The following is a 25,220-nucleotide window of genomic DNA, read 5'->3' as shown; positions in this document are numbered from 1 at the left end:
CAAGTGGACGAAGCCAAGGGTCCTGCCTGCGAGGATGCACACAGATCTTCCAGCACTGTGACAAAACAGCGCCTTCACAACAGGCAGCCCCTTTGGGCAGGACAGCCCTCCTCGCCACCACCCCAGCTCCACGGGAGCTGGCCCGGCGCGGACCAGGAACACGCAGAAGGGACGGACGTGAAAAGCTCGTCCTCCACACGTGCAATCAGAGCCGCACCTGGGTCACCGCTCTGCCTCCAGGACCCTGCCTGGCCCTCTCCTTCCCCCCAAACCAAGTAATCTCCTCCGACCTGCAGGGGCTTCCCCTGGGCGCAACGTGCACTGGGGAGCTGGGCACCCCGGAGTCCTGCGGGGGAGCTGCCCAAGTGCTCCTGAGGGGACAACGCTGCCCACGGGAGGTAGTCAGGCTCCGCTACAATCACCGCTATCCTCAGGGACGTCTGGGTTTTCAGTGCGCTACGAAGCGCGCACTACTTGTGTCCTTCGGCAAACTCAAGTGGGATGTCTGGATCCCACAACTGACACCAAAAGGACCCTACAGGCCCGTGCGCAAACTCCCGCGACGTGTCGTGCTGACGCCCAGGAGCAGCTCTGACAGCTTCCGGGGCAGGCCCGACCCGGCGCAGGGGTGGGGAGCACGATGGGAGGACGCTGCTGCGCGTCGCAATTCCCCTGCAGGGAAGTAGGCCTCTTCACTGCGGGCTCTTTCCCTTCAAGCCTCTATTTCTTACTACAAAAGCAACATCTACCCAGAGTACAACTGGACGCAGCGGGCCAGGCACATCTCCGTCCCGAGAACAGACGGTCACGGGTTCTGACATTTACCCCACACCAAACAGGTAGACTCAAAGCTGCACAAAGCACACAGGACAAAGCTGGAGGGAGGGCTTTGCCCCTTTCTCAGTTACGAGCATTTCAATGGCCATGCTAAACAGGAGAATCACCTGGCCTCAGCAAGGAAACAAGTCAAACGAGTGACGACACAGGACTCTGCCTCAGTGACCCAGGAGCAACCCCAGGTGCAGGTCGGCAGGAAGGAGTCAGCAGAGCCAGGAGAAGCCAGTGTGGAGCGAGGGCTCACCCTCCGCACGCTATCTCGACAAACCCACAGCCAAAGTCTGCGGTCCTCGGCTTCTGAGCACTCCCTCATGGCTTCTGCAGGCACCAGCCAAGGTTACGGGCTCCAGGGACAAGCAGCCCACTGGCCCCTGGGGAGACTGAATTGGAAAGCGAACGACATGCCAGACCCGTCACAGGACACACAGTCTGGAGATGAGGGCGGGAATGGCTTCCGGGAAAACAGGAAGCTCACCTTTCCCAGGACGACGTCCAACGGAGCACGGCCACCCCACTTACCTGGGCCTCCGGGGCCGCCGCAGGCGGGCGGGAGCTGCCGGCCAATGCCGGGGCCTTGCCATGTCCTACGTGGGCTGAAAACCACAGAAGGGATGGAGGATTAGGCTCGCCTGCGAAGACTTTGCTGAAGCCACACAAAACCTGGTGAGCCTTCCTTCCCCGTATCCCACTCGTCCCCGCATCAGACCGAGTGGGAGACAGGTCTCGTGACCCTGAGGGAGACACCACAGGCCACGGGTTCAGGTGTCTCTTCCATAGCCGATCAACGGCCGTGGAAGGTCAGGGCTCCACACGCTGCAGACAATGGCAGGGGTGGGCTTCTCTTTCGGGGAGCCCGGAACGTGCTCCCTGTTGAAGCCCCGTGTGCAGAACTGACACGCCTGCCTTCTGTCACAGGCCTCTTACTCCGTAGCACTCTACAAGAGACACCTCCTCCCCAGGGCACGATGGGGGAGGGGAAGACGCGGTCCATCAATTGCGTCCGCTAAGGGACCAGGGGAGCACGGCCGACAGCCCAGTCAGGGTGGCCCATGCCCTGGGAGGGACCTGGAGAGCGATCTGCCCTTCTCCTGCAGTGACGCAAGGAACAAACAGAGGAATGGACGCTTTCATCTTACCAAGTGGAGCATCCGGTACTGGTGAGCGAGGCTGCACAGGGCCCAAGGGGGGCCCAGGTGCTGGTGGCAACACGGGCCGGTCCCTGCAAACGCCGGGACGCTGCAAGGTAACCTGCAGGGCAGAAGGGAGAGCCGTGTCAGGCGACAGAAACGGAGCGACCACCGACAAAAGCCGAAACCCAACGCATCAGCTGTCGGCACCGGGCACCCTCCCCACACCCCGCCGGGTGCCCACCCAGCAGCACAGTGCCCCACGCTCCACCCAGCCCTCTGGGGCCTGCAGCCGGCAGCCCGGGCCACGCAGCAGGACACGGGGGGACAACAATGGCGCCACACGACGTCGCCGGTGTCTCCAAGTGGACGAAGCCAAGGGTCCTGCCTGCGAGGATGCACACAGAGCTTCCAGCACTCTGACAAAAGCAGCGCCTTCACAACAGGCAGCCCCTTTGGGCAGGACAGCCCTCCTCGCCACCACCCCAGCTCCACGGGAGCTGGCCCGGCGCGGACCAGGAACACGCAGAAGGGACGGACGTGAAAAGCTCGTCCTCCACACGTGCAATCAGAGCCGCACCTGGGTCACCGCTCTGCCTCCAGGACCCTGCCTGGCCCTCTCCTTCCCCCCAAACCAAGTAATCTCCTCCGACCTGCAGGGGCTTCCCCTGGGCGCAACGTGCACTGGGGAGCTGGGCACCCCGGAGTCCTGCGGGGGAGCTGCCCAAGTGCTCCTGAGGGGACAACGCTGCCCACGGGAGGTAGTCAGGCTCCGCTACAATCACCGCTATCCTCAGGGACGTCTGGGTTTTCAGTGCGCTACGAAGCACGCACTACTTGTGTCCTTCGGCAAACTCAAGTGGGATGTCTGGATCCCACAACTGACACCAAAAGGACCCTACAGGCCCGTGCGCAAACTCCCGCGACGTGTCGTGCTGACGCCCAGGAGCAGCTCTGACAGCTTCCGGGGCAGGCCCGACCCGGCGCAGGGGTGGGGAGCACGATGGGAGGACGCTGCTGCGCGTCGCAATTCCCCTGCAGGGAAGTAGGCCTCTTCACTGCGGGCTCTTTCCCTTCAAGCCTCTATTTCTTACTACAAAAGCAACATCTACCCAGAGTACAACTGGACGCAGCGGGCCAGGCACATCTCCGTCCCGAGAACAGACGGTCACGGGTTCTGACATTTACCCCACACCAAACAGGTAGACTCAAAGCTGCACAAAGCACACAGGACAAAGCTGGAGGGAGGGCTTTGCCCCTTTCTCAGTTACGAGCATTTCAATGGCCATGCTAAACAGGAGAATCACCTGGCCTCAGCAAGGAAACAAGTCAAACGAGTGACGACACAGGACTCTGCCTCAGTGACCCAGGAGCAACCCCAGGTGCAGGTCGGCAGGAAGGAGTCAGCAGAGCCAGGAGAAGCCAGTGTGGAGCGAGGGCTCACCCTCCGCACGCTATCTCGACAAACCCACAGCCAAAGTCTGCGGTCCTCGTCTTCTGAGCACTCCCTCATGGCTTCTGCAGGCACCAGCCAATGTGACGGGCTCCAGGGACAAGGAGCCCAATGGCCCCTGGGGAGACTGAATTGGAAAGCGAACGACATGCCAGACCCGTCACAGGACACACAGTCTGGAGATGAGGGCGGGAATGGCTTCCGGGAAAACAGGAAGCTCACTTTTCCCAGGACGACGTCCAACGGAGCACAGCCACCCCACTTACCTGGGCCTCCGGTGCCGCCGCAGGCGGGCGGGAGCTGCCGGCCAATGCCGGGGCCGGGCCAGGTCCTACGTGGGCTGAAAACCACAGAAGGGATGGAGGATTAGGCTCGCCTGCGAAGACTTTGCTGAAGCCACACAAAACCTGGTGAGCCTTCCTTCCCCGTATCCCACTCGTCCCCGCATCAGACCGAGTGGGAGACAGGTCTCGTGACCCTGAGGGAGACACCACAGGCCACGGGTTCAGGTGTCTCTTCCATAGCCGATCAACGGCCGTGGAAGGTCAGGGCTCCACACGCTGCAGACAATGGCAGGGGTGGGCTTCTCCTTCGGGGAGCCCGGAACGTGCTGCCTGTTGAAGCCCCGTGTGCAGAACTGACACGCCTGCCTTCTGTCACAGGCCTCTTACTCCGTAGCACTCTACAAGAGACACCTCCTCCCCAGGGCACGATGGGGGAGGGGAAGACGCGGTCCATCAATTGCGTCCGCTAAGGGACCAGGGGAGCACGGCCGACAGCCCAGTCAGGGTGGCCCATGCCCTGGGAGGGACCTGGAGAGCGATCTGCCCTTCTCCTGCAGTGACGCAAGGAACAAACAGAGGAATGGACGCTTTCATCTTACCAAGTGGAGCATCCGGTACTGTTGAGCGAGGCTGCAAAGGGCCCAAGGGGGGCCCAGGTGCTGGTGGCAACACGGGCCGGTCCCTGCAAACGCCGGGACGCTGCAAGGTAACCTGCAGGGCAGAAGGGAGAGCCGTGTCAGGCGGCAGAAACGGAGCGACCACCGACAAAAGCCGAAACCCAACGCATCAGCTGTCGGCACCGGGCACCCTCCCCACACCCCGCCGGGTGCCCACCCAGCAGCACAGTGCCCCACGCTCCACCCAGCCCTCTGGGGCCTGCAGCCGGCAGCCCAGGCCACGCAGCAGGACACGGGGGGACAACAATGGCGCCACACGACATCGCCGGTGTCTCCAAGTGGACGAAGCCAAGGGTCCTGCCTGCGAGGATGCACACAGATCTTCCAGCACTGTGACAAAAGCAGCGCCTTCACAACAGGCAGCCCCTTTGGGCAGGACAGCCCTCCTCGCCACCACCCCAGCTCCACGGGAGCTGGCCCGGCGCGGACCAGGAACACGCAGAAGGGACGGACGTGAAAAGCTCGTCCTCCACACGTGCAATCAGAGCCGCACCTGGGTCACCGCTCTGCCTCCAGGACCCTGCCTGGCCCTCTCCTTCCCCCCAAACCAAGTAATCTCCTCCGACCTGCAGGGGCTTCCCCTGGGCGCAACGTGCACTGGGGAGCTGGGCACCCCGGAGTCCTGCGGGGGAGCTGCCCAAGTGCTCCTGAGGGGACAACGCTGCCCACGGGAGGTAGTCAGGCTCCGCTACAATCACCGCTATCCTCAGGGACGTCTGGGTTTTCAGTGCGCTACGAAGCGCGCACTACTTGTGTCCTTCGGCAAACTCAAGTGGGATGTCTGGATCCCACAACTGACACCAAAAGGACTCTACAGGCCCGTGCGCAAACTCCCGCGACGTGTCGTGCTGACGCCCAGGAGCAGCTCTGACAGCTTCCGGGGCAGGCCCGACCCGGCGCAGGGGTGGGGAGCACGATGGGAGGACGCTGCTGCGCGTCGCAATTCCCCTGCAGGGAAGTAGGCCTCTTCACTGCGGGCTCTTTCCCTTCAAGCCTCTATTTCTTACTACAAAAGCAACATCTACCCAGAGTACAACTGGACGCAGCGGGCCAGGCACATCTCCGTCCCGAGAACAGACGGTCACGGGTTCTGACATTTACCCCACACCAAACAGGTAGACTCAAAGCTGCACAAAGCACACAGGACAAAGCTGGAGGGAGGGCTTTGCCCCTTTCTCAGTTACGAGCATTTCAATGGCCATGCTAAACAGGAGAATCACCTGGCCTCAGCAAGGAAACAAGTCAAACGAGTGACGACACAGGACTCTGCCTCAGTGACCCAGGAGCAACCCCAGGTGCAGGTCGGCAGGAAGGAGTCAGCAGAGCCAGGAGAAGCCAGTGTGGAGCGAGGGCTCACCCTCCGCACGCTATCTCGACAAACCCACAGCCAAAGTCTGCGGTCCTCGGCTTCTGAGCACTCCCTCATGGCTTCTGCAGGCACCAGCCAAGGTTACGGGCTCCAGGGACAAGCAGCCCACTGGCCCCTGGGGAGACTGAATTGGAAAGCGAACGACATGCCAGACCCGTCACAGGACACACAGTCTGGAGATGAGGGCGGGAATGGCTTCCGGGAAAACAGGAAGCTCACCTTTCCCAGGACGACGTCCAACGGAGCACGGCCACCCCACTTACCTGGGCCTCCGGGGCCGCCGCAGGCGGGCGGGAGCTGCCGGCCAATGCCGGGGCCTTGCCATGTCCTACGTGGGCTGAAAACCACAGAAGGGATGGAGGATTAGGCTCGCCTGCGAAGACTTTGCTGAAGCCACACAAAACCTGGTGAGCCTTCCTTCCCCGTATCCCACTCGTCCCCGCATCAGACCGAGTGGGAGACAGGTCTCGTGACCCTGAGGGAGACACCACAGGCCACGGGTTCAGGTGTCTCTTCCATAGCCGATCAACGGCCGTGGAAGGTCAGGGCTCCACACACTGCAGACAATGGCAGGGGTGGGCTTCTCTTTCGGGGAGCCCGGAACGTGCTCCCTGTTGAAGCCCCGTGTGCAGAACTGACACGCCTGCCTTCTGTCACAGGCCTCTTACTCCGTAGCACTCTACAAGAGACACCTCCTCCCCAGGGCACGATGGGGGAGGGGAAGACGCGGTCCATCAATTGCGTCCGCTAAGGGACCAGGGGAGCACGGCCGACAGCCCAGTCAGGGTGGCCCATGCCCTGGGAGGGACCTGGAGAGCAATCTGCCCTTCTCCTGCAGTGACGCAAGGAACAAACAGAGGAATGGACGCTTTCATCTTACCAAGTGGAGCATCCGGTACTGGTGAGCGAGGCTGCACAGGGCCCAAGGGGGGCCCAGGTGCTGGTGGCAACACGGGCCGGTCCCTGCAAACGCCGGGACGCTGCAAGGTAACCTGCAGGGCAGAAGGGAGAGCCGTGTCAGGCGACAGAAACGGAGCGACCACCGACAAAAGCCGAAACCCAACGCATCAGCTGTCGGCACCGGGCACCCTCCCCACACCCCGCCGGGTGCCCACCCAGCAGCACAGTGCCCCACGCTCCACCCAGCCCTCTGGGGCCTGCAGCCGGCAGCCCGGGCCACGCAGCAGGACACGGGGGGACAACAATGGCGCCACACGACGTCGCCGGTGTCTCCAAGTGGACGAAGCCAAGGGTCCTGCCTGCGAGGATGCACACAGAGCTTCCAGCACTCTGACAAAAGCAGCGCCTTCACAACAGGCAGCCCCTTTGGGCAGGACAGCCCTCCTCGCCACCACCCCAGCTCCACGGGAGCTGGCCCGGCGCGGACCAGGAACACGCAGAAGGGACGGACGTGAAAAGCTCGTCCTCCACACGTGCAATCAGAGCCGCACCTGGGTCACCGCTCTGCCTCCAGGACCCTGCCTGGCCCTCTCCTTCCCCCCAAACCAAGTAATCTCCTCCGACCTGCAGGGGCTTCCCCTGGGCGCAACGTGCACTGGGGAGCTGGGCACCCCGGAGTCCTGCGGGGGAGCTGCCCAAGTGCTCCTGAGGGGACAACGCTGCCCACGGGAGGTAGTCAGGCTCCGCTACAATCACCGCTATCCTCAGGGACGTCTGGGTTTTCAGTGCGCTACGAAGCACGCACTACTTGTGTCCTTCGGCAAACTCAAGTGGGATGTCTGGATCCCACAACTGACACCAAAAGGACCCTACAGGCCCGTGCGCAAACTCCCGCGACGTGTCGTGCTGACGCCCAGGAGCAGCTCTGACAGCTTCCGGGGCAGGCCCGACCCGGCGCAGGGGTGGGGAGCACGATGGGAGGACGCTGCTGCGCGTCGCAATTCCCCTGCAGGGAAGTAGGCCTCTTCACTGCGGGCTCTTTCCCTTCAAGCCTCTATTTCTTACTACAAAAGCAACATCTACCCAGAGTACAACTGGACGCAGCGGGCCAGGCACATCTCCGTCCCGAGAACAGACGGTCACGGGTTCTGACATTTACCCCACACCAAACAGGTAGACTCAAAGCTGCACAAAGCACACAGGACAAAGCTGGAGGGAGGGCTTTGCCCCTTTCTCAGTTACGAGCATTTCAATGGCCATGCTAAACAGGAGAATCACCTGGCCTCAGCAAGGAAACAAGTCAAACGAGTGACGACACAGGACTCTGCCTCAGTGACCCAGGAGCAACCCCAGGTGCAGGTCGGCAGGAAGGAGTCAGCAGAGCCAGGAGAAGCCAGTGTGGAGCGAGGGCTCACCCTCCGCACGCTATCTCGACAAACCCACAGCCAAAGTCTGCGGTCCTCGGCTTCTGAGCACTCCCTCATGGCTTCTGCAGGCACCAGCCAAGGTGACGGGCTCCAGGGACAAGCAGCCCACTGGGCCCTGGGGAGACTGAATTGGAAAGCGAACGACATGCCAGACCCGTCACAGGACACACAGTCTGGAGATGAGGGCGGGAATGGCTTCCGGGAAAACAGGAAGCTCACCTTTCCCAGGACGACGTCCAACGGAGCACGGCCACCCCACTTACCTGGGCCTCCGGGGCCACCGCAGGCGGGCGGGAGCTGCCGGCCAATGCCGGGGCCGGGCCAGGTCCTACGAGGGCTGAAAACCACAGAAGGGATGGAGGATTAGGCTCGCCTGCGAAGACTTTGCTGAAGCCACACAAAACCTGGTGAGCCTTCCTTCCCCGTATCCCACACGTCCCCGCATCAGACCGAGTGGGAGACAGGTCTCGTGACCCTGAGGGAGACACCACAGGCCACGGGTTCAGGTGTCTCTTCCATAGCCGATCAACGGCCGTGGAAGGTCAGGGCTCCACACGCTGCAGACAATGGCAGGGGTGGGCTTCTCCTTCGGGGAGCCCGGAACGTGCTCCCTGTTGAAGCCCCGTGTGCAGAACTGACACGCCTGCCTTCTGTCACAGGCCTCTTACTCCGTAGCACTCTACAAGAGACACCTCCTCCCCAGGGCACGATGGGGGAGGGGAAGACGCGGTCCATCAATTGCGTCCGCTAAGGGACCAGGGGAGCACGGCCAACAGCCCAGTCAGGGTGGCCCATGCCCTGGGAGGGACCTGGAGAGCGATCTGCCCTTCTCCTGCAGTGACGCAAGGAACAAACAGAGGAATGGACGCTTTCATCTTACCAAGTGGAGCATCCGGTACTGGTGAGCGAGGCTGCACAGGGCCCAAGGGGGGCCCAGGTGCTGGTGGCAACACGGGCCGGTCCCTGCAAACGCCGGGACGCTGCAAGGTAACCTGCAGGGCAGAAGGGAGAGCCGTGTCAGGCGACAGAAACGGAGCGACCACCGACAAAAGCCGAAACCCAACGCATCAGCTGTCGGCACCGGGCACCCTCCCCACACCCCGCCGGGTGCCCACCCAGCAGCACAGTGCCCCACGCTCCACCCAGCCCTCTGGGGCCTGCAGCCGGCAGCCCGGGCCGCGCAGCAGGACACGGGGGGACAACAATAGCGCCACACGACGTCGCCGGTGTCTCCAAGTGGACGAAGCCAAGGGTCCTGCCTGCGAGGATGCACACAGAGCTTCCAGCACTCTGACAAAAGCAGCGCCTTCACAACAGGCAGCCCCTTTGGGCAGGACAGCCCTCCTCGCCACCACCCCAGCTCCACGGGAGCTGGCCCGGCGCGGACCAGGAACACGCAGAAGGGACGGACGTGAAAAGCTCGTCCTCCACACGTGCAATCAGAGCCGCACCTGGGTCACCGCTCTGCCTCCAGGACCCTGCCTGGCCCTCTCCTTCCCCCCAAACCAAGTAATCTCCTCCGACCTGCAGGGGCTTCCCCTGGGCGCAACGTGCACTGGGGAGCTGGGCACCCCGGAGTCCTGCGGGGGAGCTGCCCAAGTGCTCCTGAGGGGACAACGCTGCCCACGGGAGGTAGTCAGGCTCCGCTACAATCACCGCTATCCTCAGGGACGTCTGGGTTTTCAGTGCGCTACGAAGCGCGCACTACTTGTGTCCTTCGGCAAACTCAAGTGGGATGTCTGGATCCCACAACTGACACCAAAAGGACCCTACAGGCCCGTGCGCAAACTCCCGCGACGTGTCGTGCTGACACCCAGGAGCAGCTCTGACAGCTTCCGGGGCAGGCCCGACCCGGCGCAGGGGTGGGGAGCACGATGGGAGGACGCTGCTGCGCGTCGCAATTCCCCTGCAGGGAAGTAGGCCTCTTCACTGCGGGCTCTTTCCCTTCAAGCCTCTATTTCTTACTACAAAAGCAACATCTACCCAGAGTACAACTGGACGCAGCGGGCCAGGCACATCTCCGTCCCGAGAACAGACGGTCACGGGTTCTGACATTTACCCCACACCAAACAGGTAGACTCAAAGCTGCACAAAGCACACAGGACAAAGCTGGAGGGAGGGCTTTGCCCCTTTCTCAGTTACGAGCATTTCAATGGCCATGCTAAACAGGAGAATCACCTGGCCTCAGCAAGGAAACAAGTCAAACGAGTGACGACACAGGACTCTGCCTCAGTGACCCAGGAGCAACCCCAGGTGCAGGTCGGCAGGAAGGAGTCAGCAGAGCCAGGAGAAGCCAGTGTGGAGCGAGGGCTCACCCTCCGCACGCTACCTCGACAAACCCACAGCCAAAGTCTGCGGTCCTCGGCTTCTGAGCACTCCCTCATGGCTTCTGCAGGCACCAGCCAAGGTGACGGGCTCCAGGGACAAGCAGCCCACTGGCCCCTGGGGAGACTGAATTGGAAAGCGAACGACATGCCAGACCCGTCACAGGACACACAGTCTGGAGATGAGGGCGGGAATGGCTTCCGGGAAAACAGGAAGCTCACCTTTCCCAGGACGACGTCCAACGGAGCACGGCCACCCCACTTACCTGGGCCTCTGGGGCCGCCGCAGGCGGGCGGGAGCTGCCGGCCAATGCCGGGGCCGGGCCAGGTCCTACGTGGGCTGAAAACCACAGAAGGGATGGAGGATTAGGCTCGCCTGCGAAGACTTTGCTGAAGCCACACAAAACCTGGTGAGCCTTCCTTCCCCGTATCCCACACGTCCCCGCATCAGACCGAGTGGGAGACAGGTCTCGTGACCCTGAGGGAGACACCACAGGCCACGGGTTCAGGTGTCTCTTCCATAGCCGATCAACGGCCGTGGAAGGTCAGGGCTCCACACGCTGCAGACAATGGCAGGGGTGGGCTTCTCCTTCGGGGAGCCCGGAACGTGCTCCCTGTTGAAGCCCCGTGTGCAGAACTGACACGCCTGCCTTCTGTCACAGGCCTCTTACTCCGTAGCACTCTACAAGAGACACCTCCTCCCCAGGGCACGATGGGGGAGGGGAAGACGCGGTCCATCAATTGCGTCCGCTAAGGGACCAGGGGAGCACGGCCGACAGCCCAGTCAGGGTGGCCCATGAACTGGGAGGGACCTGGAGAGCGATCTGCCCTTCTCCTGCAGTGACGCAAGGAACAAACAGAGGAATGGACGCTTTCATCTTACCAAGTGGAGCATCCGGTACTGGTGAGCGAGGCTGCACAGGGCCCAAGGGGGGCCCAGGTGCTGGTGGCAACACGGGCCGGTCCCTGCAAACGCCGGGACGCTGCAAGGTAACCTGCAGGGCAGAAGGGAGAGCCGTGTCAGGCGACAGAAACGGAGCGACCACCGACAAAAGCCGAAACCCAACGCATCAGCTGTCGGCACCGGGCACCCTCCCCACACCCCGCCGGGTGCCCACCCAGCAGCACAGTGCCCCACGCTCCACCCAGCCCTCTGGGGCCTGCAGCCGGCAGCCCGGGCCGCGCAGCAGGACACGGGGGGACAACAATGGCGCCACACGACGTCGCCGGTGTCTCCAAGTGGACGAAGCCAAGGGTCCTGCCTGCGAGGATGCACACAGAGCTTCCAGCACTCTGACAAAAGCAGCGCCTTCACAACAGGCAGCCCCTTTGGGCAGGACAGCCCTCCTCGCCACCACCCCAGCTCCACGGGAGCTGGCCCGGCGCGGACCAGGAACACGCAGAAGGGACGGACGTGAAAAGCTCGTCCTCCACACGTGCAATCAGAGCCGCACCTGGGTCACCGCTCTGCCTCCAGGACCCTGCCTGGCCCTCTCCTTCCCCCCAAACCAAGTAATCTCCTCCGACCTGCAGGGGCTTCCCCTGGGCGCAACGTGCACTGGGGAGCTGGGCACCCCGGAGTCCTGCGGGGGAGCTGCCCAAGTGCTCCTGAGGGGACAACGCTGCCCACGGGAGGTAGTCAGGCTCCGCTACAATCACCGCTATCCTCAGGGACGTCTGGGTTTTCAGTGCGCTACGAAGCGCGCACTACTTGTGTCCTTCGGCAAACTCAAGTGGGATGTCTGGATCCCACAAGTGACACCAAAAGGACCCTACAGGCCCGTGCGCAAACTCCCGCGACGTGTCGTGCTGACGCCCAGGAGCAGCTCTGACAGCTTCCGGGGCAGGCCCGACCCGGCGCAGGGGTGGGGAGCACGATGGGAGGACGCTGCTGCGCGTCGCAATTCCCCTGCAGGGAAGTAGGCCTCTTCACTGCGGGCTCTTTCCCTTCAAGCCTCTATTTCTTACTACAAAAGCAACATCTACCCAGAGTACAACTGGACGCAGCGGGCCAGGCACATCTCCGTCCCGAGAACAGACGGTCACGGGTTCTGACATTTACCCCACACCAAACAGGTAGACTCAAAGCTGCACAAAGCACACAGGACAAAGCTGGAGGGAGGGCTTTGCCCCTTTCTCAGTTACGAGCATTTCAATGGCCATGCTAAACAGGAGAATCACCTGGCCTCAGCAAGGAAACAAGTCAAACGAGTGACGACACAGGACTCTGCCTCAGTGACCCAGGAGCAACCCCAGGTGCAGGTCGGCAGGAAGGAGTCAGCAGAGCCAGGAGAAGCCAGTGTGGAGCGAGGGCTCACCCTCCGCACGCTACCTCGACAAACCCACAGCCAAAGTCTGCGGTCCTCGGCTTCTGAGCACTCCCTCATGGCTTCTGCAGGCACCAGCCAAGGTGACGGGCTCCAGGGACAAGCAGCCCACTGGCCCCTGGGGAGACTGAATTGGAAAGCGAACGACATGCCAGACCCGTCACAGGACACACAGTCTGGAGATGAGGGCGGGAATGGCTTCCGGGAAAACAGGAAGCTCACCTTTCCCAGGACGACGTCCAACGGAGCACGGCCACCCCACTTACCTGGGCCTCCGGGGCCGCCGCAGGCGGGCGGGAGCTGCCGGCCAATGCCGGGGCTGGGCCGGGTCCTACGTGGGCTGAAAACCACAGAAGGGATGGAGGATTAGGCTCGCCTGCGAAGACTTTGCTGAAGCCACACAAAACCTGGTGAGCCTTCCTTCCCCGTATCCCACTCGTCCCCGCATCAGACCGAGTGGGAGACAGGTCTCGTGACCCTGAGGGAGACACCACAGGCCACGGGTTCAGGTGTCTCTTCCATAGCCGATCAACGGCCGTGGAAGGTCAGGGCTCCACACGCTGCAGACAATGGCAGGGGTGGGCTTCTCCTTCGGGGAGCCCGGAACGTGCTCCCTGTTGAAGCCCCGTGTGCAGAACTGACACGCCTGCCTTCTGTCACAGGCCTCTTACTCCGTAGCACTCTACAAGAGACACCTCCTCCCCAGGGCACGATGGGGGAGGGGAAGACGCGGTCCATCAATTGCGTCCGCTAAGGGACCAGGGGAGCACGGCCGACAGCCCAGTCAGGGTGGCCCATGAACTGGGAGGGACCTGGAGAGCGATCTGCCCTTCTCCTGCAGTGACGCAAGGAACAAACAGAGGAATGGACGCTTTCATCTTACCAAGTGGAGCATCCGGTACTGGTGAGCGAGGCTGCACAGGGCCCAAGGGGGGCCCAGGTGCTGGTGGCAACACGGGCCGGTCCCTGCAAACGCCGGGACGCTGCAAGGTAACCTGCAGGGCAGAAGGGAGAGCCGTGTCAGGCGACAGAAACGGAGCGACCACCGACAAAAGCCGAAACCCAACGCATCAGCTGTCGGCACCGGGCACCCTCCCCACACCCCGCCGGGTGCCCACCCAGCAGCACAGTGCCCCACGCTCCACCCAGCCCTCTGGGGCCTGCAGCCGGCAGCCCGGGCCGCGCAGCAGGACACGGGGGGACAACAATGGCGCCACACGACGTCGCCGGTGTCTCCAAGTGGACGAAGCCAAGGGTCCTGCCTGCGAGGATGCACACAGAGCTTCCAGCACTCTGACAAAAGCAGCGCCTTCACAACAGGCAGCCCCTTTGGGCAGGACAGCCCTCCTCGCCACCACCCCAGCTCCACGGGAGCTGGCCCGGCGCGGACCAGGAACACGCAGAAGGGACGGACGTGAAAAGCTCGTCCTCCACACGTGCAATCAGAGCCGCACCTGGGTCACCGCTCTGCCTCCAGGACCCTGCCTGGCCCTCTCCTTCCCCCCAAACCAAGTAATCTCCTCCGACCTGCAGGGGCTTCCCCTGGGCGCAACGTGCACTGGGGAGCTGGGCACCCCGGAGTCCTGCGGGGGAGCTGCCCAAGTGCTCCTGAGGGGACAACGCTGCCCACGGGAGGTAGTCAGGCTCCGCTACAATCACCGCTATCCTCAGGGACGTCTGGGTTTTCAGTGCGCTACGAAGCGCGCACTACTTGTGTCCTTCGGCAAACTCAAGTGGGATGTCTGGATCCCACAAGTGACACCAAAAGGACCCTACAGGCCCGTGCGCAAACTCCCGCGACGTGTCGTGCTGACGCCCAGGAGCAGCTCTGACAGCTTCCGGGGCAGGCCCGACCCGGCGCAGGGGTGGGGAGCACGATGGGAGGACGCTGCTGCGCGTCGCAATTCCCCTGCAGGGAAGTAGGCCTCTTCACTGCGGGCTCTTTCCCTTCAAGCCTCTATTTCTTACTACAAAAGCAACATCTACCCAGAGTACAACTGGACGCAGCGGGCCAGGCACATCTCCGTCCCGAGAACAGACGGTCACGGGTTCTGACATTTACCCCACACCAAACAGGTAGACTCAAAGCTGCACAAAGCACACAGGACAAAGCTGGAGGGAGGGCTTTGCCCCTTTCTCAGTTACGAGCATTTCAATGGCCATGCTAAACAGGAGAATCACCTGGCCTCAGCAAGGAAACAAGTCAAACGAGTGACGACACAGGACTCTGCCTCAGTGACCCAGGAGCAACCCCAGGTGCAGGTCGGCAGGAAGGAGTCAGCAGAGCCAGGAGAAGCCAGTGTGGAGCGAGGGCTCACCCTCCGCACGCTACCTCGACAAACCCACAGCCAAAGTCTGCGGTCCTCGGCTTCTGAGCACTCCCTCATGGCTTCTGCAGGCACCAGCCAAGGTGACGGGCTCCAGGGACAAGCAGCCCACTGGCCCCTGGGGAGACTGAATTGGAAAGCGAACGACATGCCAGACCCGTCACAGGACACACAGTCTGGAGATGAGGGCGGGAATGGCTTCCGGGAAAACAGGAAGCTCACCTTTCCCAGGACGACGTCCAACGGAGCACGGCCACCCCACTTACCTGGGCCTCCGGGGCCGCCGCAGGCGGGCGGGAGCTGCCGGCCAATGCCGGGGCCGGGCCAGGTCCTACGTGGGCTGAAAACCACAGAAGGGATGGAGGATTAGGCTCGCCTGCGAAGACTTTGCTGAAGCCACACAAAACCTGGTGAGCCTTCCTTCCCCGTATCCCACACGTCCCCGCATCAGACCGAGTGGGAGACAGGTCTCGTGACCCTGAGGGAGACACCACAGGCCACGGGTTCAGGTGTCTCTTCCATAGCCGATCAACGGCCGTGGAAGGTCAGGGCTCCACACGCTGCAGACAATGGCAGGGGTGGGCTTCTCCTTCGGGGAGCCCGGAACGTGCTCCCTGTTGAAGCCCCGTGTGCAGAACTGACACGCCTGCCTTCTGTCACAGGCCTCTTACTCCGTAGCACTCTACAAGAGACACCTCCTCCCCAGGGCACGATGGGGGAGGGGAAGACGCGGTCCATCAATTGCGTCCGCTAAGGGACCAATGGAGCACGGCCAACAGCCCAGTCAGGGTGGCCCATGCCCTGGGAGGGACCTGGAGAGCGATCTGCCCTTCTCCTGCAGTGACGCAAGGAACAAACAGAGGAATGGACGCTTTCATCTTACCAAGTGGAGCATCCGGTACTGGTGAGCGAGGCTGCACAGGGCCCAAGGGGGGCCCAGGTGCTGGTGGCAACACGGGCCGGTCCCTGCAAACGCCGGGACGCTGCAAGGTAACCTGCAGGGCAGAAGGGAGAGCCGTGTCAGGCGACAGAAACGGAGCGACCACCGACAAAAGCCGAAACCCAACGCATCAGCTGTCGGCACCGGGCACCCTCCCCACACCCCGCCGGGTGCCCACCCAGCAGCACAGTGCCCCACGCTCCACCCAGCCCTCTGGGGCCTGCAGCCGGCAGCCCGGGCCGCGCAGCAGGACACGGGGGTACAACAATGGCGCCACACGACGTCGCCGGTGTCTCCAAGTGGACGAAGCCAAGGGTCCTGCCTGCGAGGATGCACACAGAGCTTCCAGCACTCTGACAAAAGCAGCGCCTTCACAACAGGCAGCCCCTTTGGGCAGGACAGCCCTCCTCGCCACCACCCCAGCTCCACGGGAGCTGGCCCGGCGCGGACCAGGAACACGCAGAAGGGACGGACGTGAAAAGCTCGTCCTCCACACGTGCAATCAGAGCCGCACCTGGGTCACCGCTCTGCCTCCAGGACCCTGCCTGGCCCTCTCCTTCCCCCCAAACCAAGTAATCTCCTCCGACCTGCAGGGGCTTCCCCTGGGCGCAACGTGCACTGGGGAGCTGGGCACCCCGGAGTCCTGCGGGGGAGCTGCCCAAGTGCTCCTGAGGGGACAACGCTGCCCACGGGAGGTAGTCAGGCTCCGCTACAATCACCGCTATCCTCAGGGACGTCTGGGTTTTCAGTGAGCTACGAAGCGCGCACTACTTGTGTCCTTCGGCAAACTCAAGTGGGATGTCTGGATCCCACAACTGACACCAAAAGGACCCTACAGGCCCGTGCGCAAACTCCCGCGACGTGTCGTGCTGACGCCCAGGAGCAGCTCTGACAGCTTCCGGGGCAGGCCCGACCCGGCGCAGGGGTGGGGAGCACGATGGGAGGACGCTGCTGCGCGTCGCAATTCCCCTGCAGGGAAGTAGGCCTCTTCACTGCGGGCTCTTTCCCTTCAAGCCTCTATTTCTTACTACAAAAGCAACATCTACCCAGAGTACAACTGGACGCAGCGGGCCAGGCACATCTCCGTCCCGAGAACAGACGGTCACGGGTTCTGACATTTACCCCACACCAAACAGGTAGACTCAAAGCTGCACAAAGCACACAGGACAAAGCTGGAGGGAGGGCTTTGCCCCTTTCTCAGTTACGAGCATTTCAATGGCCATGCTAAACAGGAGAATCACCTGGCCTCAGCAAGGAAACAAGTCAAACGAGTGACGACACAGGACTCTGCCTCAGTGACCCAGGAGCAACCCCAGGTGCAGGTCGGCAGGAAGGAGTCAGCAGAGCCAGGAGAAGCCAGTGTGGAGCGAGGGCTCACCCTCCGCACGCTATCTCGACAAACCCACAGCCAAAGTCTGCGGTCCTCGGCTTCTGAGCACTCCCTCATGGCTTCTGCAGGCACCAGCCAAGGTGACGGGCTCCAGGGACAAGCAGCCCACTGGCCCCTGGGGAGACTGAATTGGAAAGCGAACGACATGCCAGACCCGTCACAGGACACACAGTCTGGAGATGAGGGCGGGAATGGCTTCCGGGAAAACAGGAAGCTCACCTTTCCCAGGACGACGTCCAACGGAGCACGGCCACCCCACTTACCTGGGCCTCCGGGGCCGCCGCAGGCGGGCGGGAGCTGCCGGCCAATGCCGGGGCCGGGCCAGGTCCTACGTGGGCTGAAAACCACAGAAGGGATGGAGGATTAGGCTCGCCTGCGAAGACTTTGCTGAAGCCACACAAAACCTGGTGAGCCTTCCTTCCCCGTATCCCACACGTCCCCGCATCAGACCGAGTGGGAGACAGGTCTCGTGACCCTGAGGGAGACACCACAGGCCACGGGTTCAGGTGTCTCTTCCATAGCCGATCAACGGCCGTGGAAGGTCAGGGCTCCACACGCTGCAGACAATGGCAGGGGTGGGCTTCTCCTTCGGGGAGCCCGGAACGTGCTCCCTGTTGAAGCCCCGTGTGCAGAACTGACACGCCTGCCTTCTGTCACAGGCCTCTTACTCCGTAGCACTCTACAAGAGACACCTCCTCCCCAGGGCACGATGGGGGAGGGGAAGACGCGGTCCATCAATTGCGTCCGCTAAGGGACCAATGGAGCACGGCCAACAGCCCAGTCAGGGTGGCCCATGCCCTGGGAGGGACCTGGAGAGCGATCTGCCCTTCTCCTGCAGTGACGCAAGGAACAAACAGAGGAATGGACGCTTTCATCTTACCAAGTGGAGCATCCGGTACTGGTGAGCGAGGCTGCACAGGGCCCAAGGGGGGCCCAGGTGCTGGTGGCAACACGGGCCGGTCCCTGCAAACGCCGGGACGCTGCAAGGTAACCTGCAGGGCAGAAGGGAGAGCCGTGTCAGGCGACAGAAACGGAGCGACCACCGACAAAAGCCGAAACCCAACGCATCAGCTGTCGGCACCGGGCACCCTCCCCACACCCCGCCGGGTGCCCACCCAGCAGCACAGTGCCCCACGCCCCACCCAGCCCTCTGGGGCCTGCAGCCGGCAGCCCAGGCCGCGCAGCAGGACACGGGGGGACAACAATGGCGCCACACGACGTCGCCAGTGTCTCCAAGTGGACGAAGCCAAGGGTCCTGCCTGCGAGGATGCACACAGAGCTTCCAGCACTCTGACAAAAGCAGCGCCTTCACAACAGGCAGCCCCTGTGGGCAGGACAGCCCTCCTCGCCACCACCCCAGCTCCACGGGAGCTGGCCCGGCGCGGACCAGGAACACGCAGAAGGGACGGACGTGAAAAGCTCGTCCTCCACACGTGCAATCAGAGCCGCACCTGGGTCACCGCTCTGCCTCCAGGACCCTGCCTGGCCCTCTCCTTCCCCCCAAACCAAGTAATCTCCTCCGACCTGCAGGGGCTTCCCCTGGGCGCAACGTGCACTGGGGAGCTGGGCACCCCGGAGTCCTGCGGGGGAGCTGCCCAAGTGCTCCTGAGGGGACAACGCTGCCCACGGGAGGTAGTCAGGCTCCGCTACAATCACTGCTATCCTCAGGGACGTCTGGGTTTTCAGTGCGCTACGAAGCGCGCACTACTTGTGTCCTTCGGCAAACTCAAGTGGGATGTCTGGATCCCACAACTGACACCAAAAGGACCCTACAGGCCCGTGCGCAAACTCCCGCGACGTGTCGTGCTGACGCCCAGGAGCAGCTCTGACAGCTTCCGGGGCAGGCCCGACCCGGCGCAGGGGTGGGGAGCACGATGGGAGGACGCTGCTGCGCGTCGCAATTCCCCTGCAGGGAAGTAGGCCTCTTCACTGCGGGCTCTTTCCCTTCAAGCCTCTATTTCTTACTACAAAAGCAACATCTACCCAGAGTACAACTGGACGCAGCGGGCCAGGCACATCTCCGTCCCGAGAACAGACGGTCACGGGTTCTGACATTTACCCCACACCAAACAGGTAGACTCAAAGCTGCACAAAGCACACAGGACAAAGCTGGAGGGAGGGCTTTGCCCCTTTCTCAGTTACGAGCATTTCAATGGCCATGCTAAACAGGAGAATCACCTGGCCTCAGCAAGGAAACAAGTCAAACGAGTGACGACACAGGACTCTGCCTCAGTGACCCAGGAGCAACCCCAGGTGCAGGTCGGCAGGAAGGAGTCAGCAGAGCCAGGAGAAGCCAGTGTGGAGCGAGGGCTCACCCTCCGCACGCTATCTCGACAAACCCACAGCCAAAGTCTGCGGTCCTCGGCTTCTGAGCACTCCCTCATGGCTTCTGCAGGCACCAGCCAAGGTGACGGGCTCCAGGGACAAGCAGCCCACTGGCCCCTGGGGAGACTGAATTGGAAAGCGAACGACATGCCAGACCCGTCACAGGACACACAGTCTGGAGATGAGGGCGGGAATGGCTTCCGGGAAAACAGGAAGCTCACCTTTCCCAGGACGACGTCCAACGGAGCACGGCCACCCCACTTACCTGGGCCTCCGGGGCCGCCGCAGGCGGGCGGGAGCTGCCGGCCAATGCCGGGGCCGGGCCAGGTCCTACGTGGGCTGAAAACCACAGAAGGGATGGAGGATTAGGCTCGCCTGCGAAGACTTTGCTGAAGCCACACAAAACCTGGTGAGCCTTCTTTCCCCGTATCCCACACGTCCCCGCATCAGACCGAGTGGGAGACAGGTCTCGTGACCCTGAGGGAGACACCACAGGCCACGGGTTCAGGTGTCTCTTCCATAGCCGATCAACGGCCGTGGAAGGTCAGGGCTCCACACGCTGCAGACAATGGCAGGGGTGGGCTTCTCCTTCGGGGAGCCCGGAACGTGCTCCCTGTTGAAGCCCCGTGTGCAGAACTGACACGCCTGCCTTCTGTCACAGGCCTCTTACTCCGTAGCACTCTACAAGAGACACCTCCTCCCCAGGGCACGATGGGGGAGGGGAAGACGCGGTCCATCAATTGCGTCCGCTAAGGGACCACGGGAGCACGGCCGACAGCCCAGTCAGGGTGGCCCATGAACTGGGAGGGACCTGGAGAGCGATCTGCCCTTCTCCTGCAGTGACGCAAGGAACAAACAGAGGAATGGACGCTTTCATCTTACCAAGTGGAGCATCCGGTACTGGTGAGCGAGGCTGCACAGGGCCCAAGGGGGGCCCAGGTGCTGGTGGCAACACGGGCCGGTCCCTGCAAACGCCGGGACGCTGCAAGGTAACCTGCAGGGCAGAAGGGAGAGCCGTGTCAGGCGACAGAAACGGAGCGACCACCGACAAAAGCCGAAACCCAACGCATCAGCTGTCGGCACCGGGCACCCTCCCCACACCCCGCCGGGTGCCCACCCAGCAGCACAGTGCCCCACGCTCCACCCAGCCCTCTGGGGCCTGCAGCCGGCAGCCCGGGCCGCGCAGCAGGACACGGGGGGACAACAATGGCGCCACACGACGTCGCCGGTGTCTCCAAGTGGACGAAGCCAAGGGTCCTGCCTGCGAGGATGCACACAGAGCTTCCAGCACTCTGACAAAAGCAGCGCCTTCACAACAGGCAGCCCCTGTGGGCAGGACAGCCCTCCTCGCCACCACCCCAGCTCCACGGGAGCTGGCCCGGCGCGGACCAGGAACACGCAGAAGGGACGGACGTGAAAAGCTCGTCCTCCACACGTGCAATCAGAGCCGCACCTGGGTCACCGCTCTGCCTCCAGGACCCTGCCTGGCCCTCTCCTTCCCCCCAAACCAAGTAATCTCCTCCGACCTGCAGGGGCTTCCCCTGGGCGCAACGTGCACTGGGGAGCTGGGCACCCCGGAGTCCTGCGGGGGAGCTGCCCAAGTGCTCCTGAGGGGACAACGCTGCCCACGGGAGGTAGTCAGGCTCCGCTACAATCACCGCTATCCTCAGGGACGTCTGGGTTTTCAGTGCGCTACGAAGCGCGCACTACTTGTGTCCTTCGGCAAACTCAAGTGGGATGTCTGGATCCCACAACTGACACCAAAAGGACCCTACAGGCCCGTGCGCAAACTCCCGCGACGTGTCGTGCTGACGCCCAGGAGCAGCTCTGACAGCTTCCGGGGCAGGCCCGACCCGGCGCAGGGGTGGGGAGCACGATGGGAGGACGCTGCTGCGCGTCGCAATTCCCCTGCAGGGAAGTAGGCCTCTTCACTGCGGGCTCTTTCCCTTCAAGCCTCTATTTCTTACTACAAAAGCAACATCTACCCAGAGTACAACTGGACGCAGCGGGCCAGGCACATCTCCGTCCCGAGAACAGACGGTCACGGGTTCTGACATTTACCCCACACCAAACAGGTAGGCTCAAAGCTGCACAAAGCACACAGGACAAAGCTGGAGGGAGGGCTTTGCCCCTTTCTCAGTTACGAGCATTTCAATGGCCATGCTAAACAGGAGAATCACCTGGCCTCAGCAAGGAAACAAGTCAAACGAGTGACGACACAGGACTCTGCCTCAGTGACCCAGGAGCAACCCCAGGTGCAGGTCGGCAGGAAGGAGTCAGCAGAGCCAGGAGAAGCCAGTGTGGAGCGAGGGCTCACCCTCCGCACGCTATCTCGACAAACCCACAGCCAAAGTCTGCGGTCCTCGGCTTCTGAGCACTCCCTCATGGCTTCTGCAGGCACCAGCCAAGGTGACGGGCTCCAGGGACAAGCAGCCCACTGGCCCCTGGGGAGACTGAATTGGAAAGCGAACGACATGCCAGACCCGTCACAGGACACACAGTCTGGAGATGAGGGCGGGAATGGCTTCCGGGAAAACAGGAAGCTCACCTTTCCCAGGACGACGTCCAACGGAGCACGGCCACCCCACTTACCTGGGCCTCCGGGGCCGCCGCAGGCGGGCGGGAGCTGCCGGCCAATGCCGGGGCCGGGCCAGGTCCTACGTGGGCTGAAAACCACAGAAGGGATGGAGGATTAGGCTCGCCTGCGAAGACTTTGCTGAAGCCACACAAAACCTGGTGAGCCTTCCTTCCCCGTATCCCACTCGTCCCCGCATCAGACCGAGTGGGAGACAGGTCTCGTGACCCTGAGGGAGACACCACAGGCCACGGGTTCAGGTGTCTCTTCCATAGCCGATCAACGGCCGTGGAAGGTCAGGGCTCCACACGCTGCAGACAATGGCAGGGGTGGGCTTCTCCTTCGGGGAGCCCGGAACGTGCTCCCTGTTGAAGCCCCGTGTGCAGAACTGACACGCCTGCCTTCTGTCACAGGCCTCTTACTCCGTAGCACTCTACAAGAGACACCTCCTCCCCAGGGCACGATGGGGGAGGGGAAGGCGCGGTCCATCAATTGCGTCCGCTAAGGGACCAGGGGAGCACGGCCGACAGCCCAGTCAGGGTGGCCCATGCCCTGGGAGGGACCTGGAGAGCGATCTGCCCTTCTCCTGCAGTGACGCAAGGAACAAACAGAGGAATGGACGCTTTCATCTTACCAAGTGGAGCATCCGGTACTGGTGAGCGAGGCTGCACAGGGCCCAAGGGGGGCCCAGGTGCTGGTGGCAACACGGGCCGGTCCCTGCAAACGCCGGGACGCTGCAAGGTAACCTGCAGGGCAGAAGGGAGAGCCGTGTCAGGCGACAGAAACGGAGCGACCACCGACAAAAGCCGAAACCCAACGCATCAGCTGTCGGCACCGGGCACCCTCCCCACACCCCGCCGGGTGCCCACCCAGCAGCACAGTGCCCCACGCTCCACCCAGCCCTCTGGGGCCTGCAGCCGGCAGCCCGGGCCGCGCAGCAGGACACGGGGGGACAACAATGGCGCCACACGACGTCGCCGGTGTCTCCAAGTGGACGAAGCCAAGGGTCCTGCCTGCGAGGATGCACACAGAGCTTCCAGCACTCTGACAAAAGCAGCGCCTTCACAACAGGCAGCCCCTGTGGGCAGGACAGCCCTCCTCGCCACCACCCCAGCTCCACGGGAGCTGGCCCGGCGCGGACCAGGAACACGCAGAAGGGACGGACGTGAAAAGCTCGTCCTCCACACGTGCAATCAGAGCCGCACCTGGGTCACCGCTCTGCCTCCAGGACCCTGCCTGGCCCTCTCCTTCCCCCCAAACCAAGTAATCTCCTCCGACCTGCAGGGGCTTCCCCTGGGCGCAACGTGCACTGGGGAGCTGGGCACCCCGGAGTCCTGCGGGGGAGCTGCCCAAGTGCTCCTGAGGGGACAACGCTGCCCACGGGAGGTAGTCAGGCTCCGCTACAATCACCGCTATCCTCAGGGACGTCTGGGTTTTCAGTGCGCTACGAAGCGCGCACTACTTGTGTCCTTCGGCAAACTCAAGTGGGATGTCTGGATCCCACAACTGACACCAAAAGGACCCTACAGGCCCGTGCGCAAACTCCCGCGACGTGTCGTGCTGACGCCCAGGAGCAGCTCTGACAGCTTCCGGGGCAGGCCCGACCCGGCGCAGGGGTGGGGAGCACGATGGGAGGACGCTGCTGCGCGTCGCAATTCCCCTGCAGGGAAGTAGGCCTCTTCACTGCGGGCTCTTTCCCTTCAAGCCTCTATTTCTTACTACAAAAGCAACATCTACCCAGAGTACAACTGGACGCAGCGGGCCAGGCACATCTCCGTCCCGAGAACAGACGGTCACGGGTTCTGACATTTACCCCACACCAAACAGGTAGGCTCAAAGCTGCACAAAGCACACAGGACAAAGCTGGAGGGAGGGCTTTGCCCCTTTCTCAGTTACGAGCATTTCAATGGCCATGCTAAACAGGAGAATCACCTGGCCTCAGCAAGGAAACAAGTCAAACGAGTGACGACACAGGACTCTGCCTCAGTGACCCAGGAGCAACCCCAGGTGCAGGTCGGCAGGAAGGAGTCAGCAGAGCCAGGAGAAGCCAGTGTGGAGCGAGGGCTCACCCTCCGCACGCTATCTCGACAAACCCACAGCCAAAGTCTGCGGTCCTCGGCTTCTGAGCACTCCCTCATGGCTTCTGCAGGCACCAGCCAAGGTGACGGGCTCCAGGGACAAGCAGCCCACTGGCCCCTGGGGAGACTGAATTGGAAAGCGAACGACATGCCAGACCCGTCACAGGACACACAGTCTGGAGATGAGGGCGGGAATGGCTTCCGGGAAAACAGGAAGCTCACCTTTCCCAGGACGACGTCCAACGGAGCACGGCCACCCCACTTACCTGGGCCTCCGGGGCCGCCGCAGGCGGGCGGGAGCTGCCGGCCAATGCCGGGGCCGGGCCAGGTCCTACGTGGGCTGAAAACCACAGAAGGGATGGAGGATTAGGCTCGCCTGCGAAGACTTTGCTGAAGCCACACAAAACCTGGTGAGCCTTCCTTCCCCGTATCCCACTCGTCCCCGCATCAGACCGAGTGGGAGACAGGTCTCGTGACCCTGAGGGAGACACCACAGGCCACGGGTTCAGGTGTCTCTTCCATAGCCGATCAACGGCCGTGGAAGGTCAGGGCTCCACACGCTGCAGACAATGGCAGGGGTGGGCTTCTCCTTCGGGGAGCCCGGAACGTGCTCCCTGTTGAAGCCCCGTGTGCAGAACTGACACGCCTGCCTTCTGTCACAGGCCTCTTACTCCGTAGCACTCTACAAGAGACACCTCCTCCCCAGGGTAGGATGGGCGAGGGGTAGACGCGGTCCATCAATTGCGTCCGCTAAGGGACCAGGGGAACACGGCCGACAGCCCAGTCAGGGTGGCCCATGCCCTGGGAGGGACCTGGAGAGCGATCTGCCCTTCTCCTGCAGTGACGCAAGGAACAAACAG

The 25,220-nt window shown here is 62.7% G+C and overlaps 1 protein-coding gene across 1 annotated transcript in view; it reads right to left on the bottom strand.

Annotated features, from left to right (window-relative positions):
- Nucleotides 1-4,296: 4,296 nt before the first annotated feature.
- The window catches only part of LOC140691665 (uncharacterized), a 42,374-nt gene continuing 21,450 nt past the window's right edge, over nt 4,297-25,220 (bottom strand). Inside the window, exons 20-30 of the mRNA XM_072955527.1 lie at nt 24,627-24,700; nt 22,917-23,028; nt 22,300-22,373; nt 20,590-20,701; nt 19,973-20,046; nt 18,263-18,374; nt 17,646-17,719; nt 15,936-16,047; nt 15,319-15,392; nt 13,609-13,720; nt 4,297-4,331 (exon numbers count right to left, since the gene is read on the bottom strand). Coding sequence (XP_072811628.1) covers nt 4,297-4,331; nt 13,609-13,720; nt 15,319-15,392; nt 15,936-16,047; nt 17,646-17,719; nt 18,263-18,374; nt 19,973-20,046; nt 20,590-20,701; nt 22,300-22,373; nt 22,917-23,028; nt 24,627-24,700 — 965 coding nt within the window. The remainder of the gene's footprint in view (nt 4,332-13,608; nt 13,721-15,318; nt 15,393-15,935; nt 16,048-17,645; nt 17,720-18,262; nt 18,375-19,972; nt 20,047-20,589; nt 20,702-22,299; nt 22,374-22,916; nt 23,029-24,626; nt 24,701-25,220) is intronic.

This window comes from Vicugna pacos, chromosome 36 (genome assembly GCF_048564905.1).
Source record: "Vicugna pacos chromosome 36, VicPac4, whole genome shotgun sequence".
NCBI classification, from domain to species: Eukaryota; Metazoa; Chordata; class Mammalia; order Artiodactyla; family Camelidae; genus Vicugna; species Vicugna pacos.
This window is presented reverse-complemented; position numbering and strand designations above follow the sequence as displayed.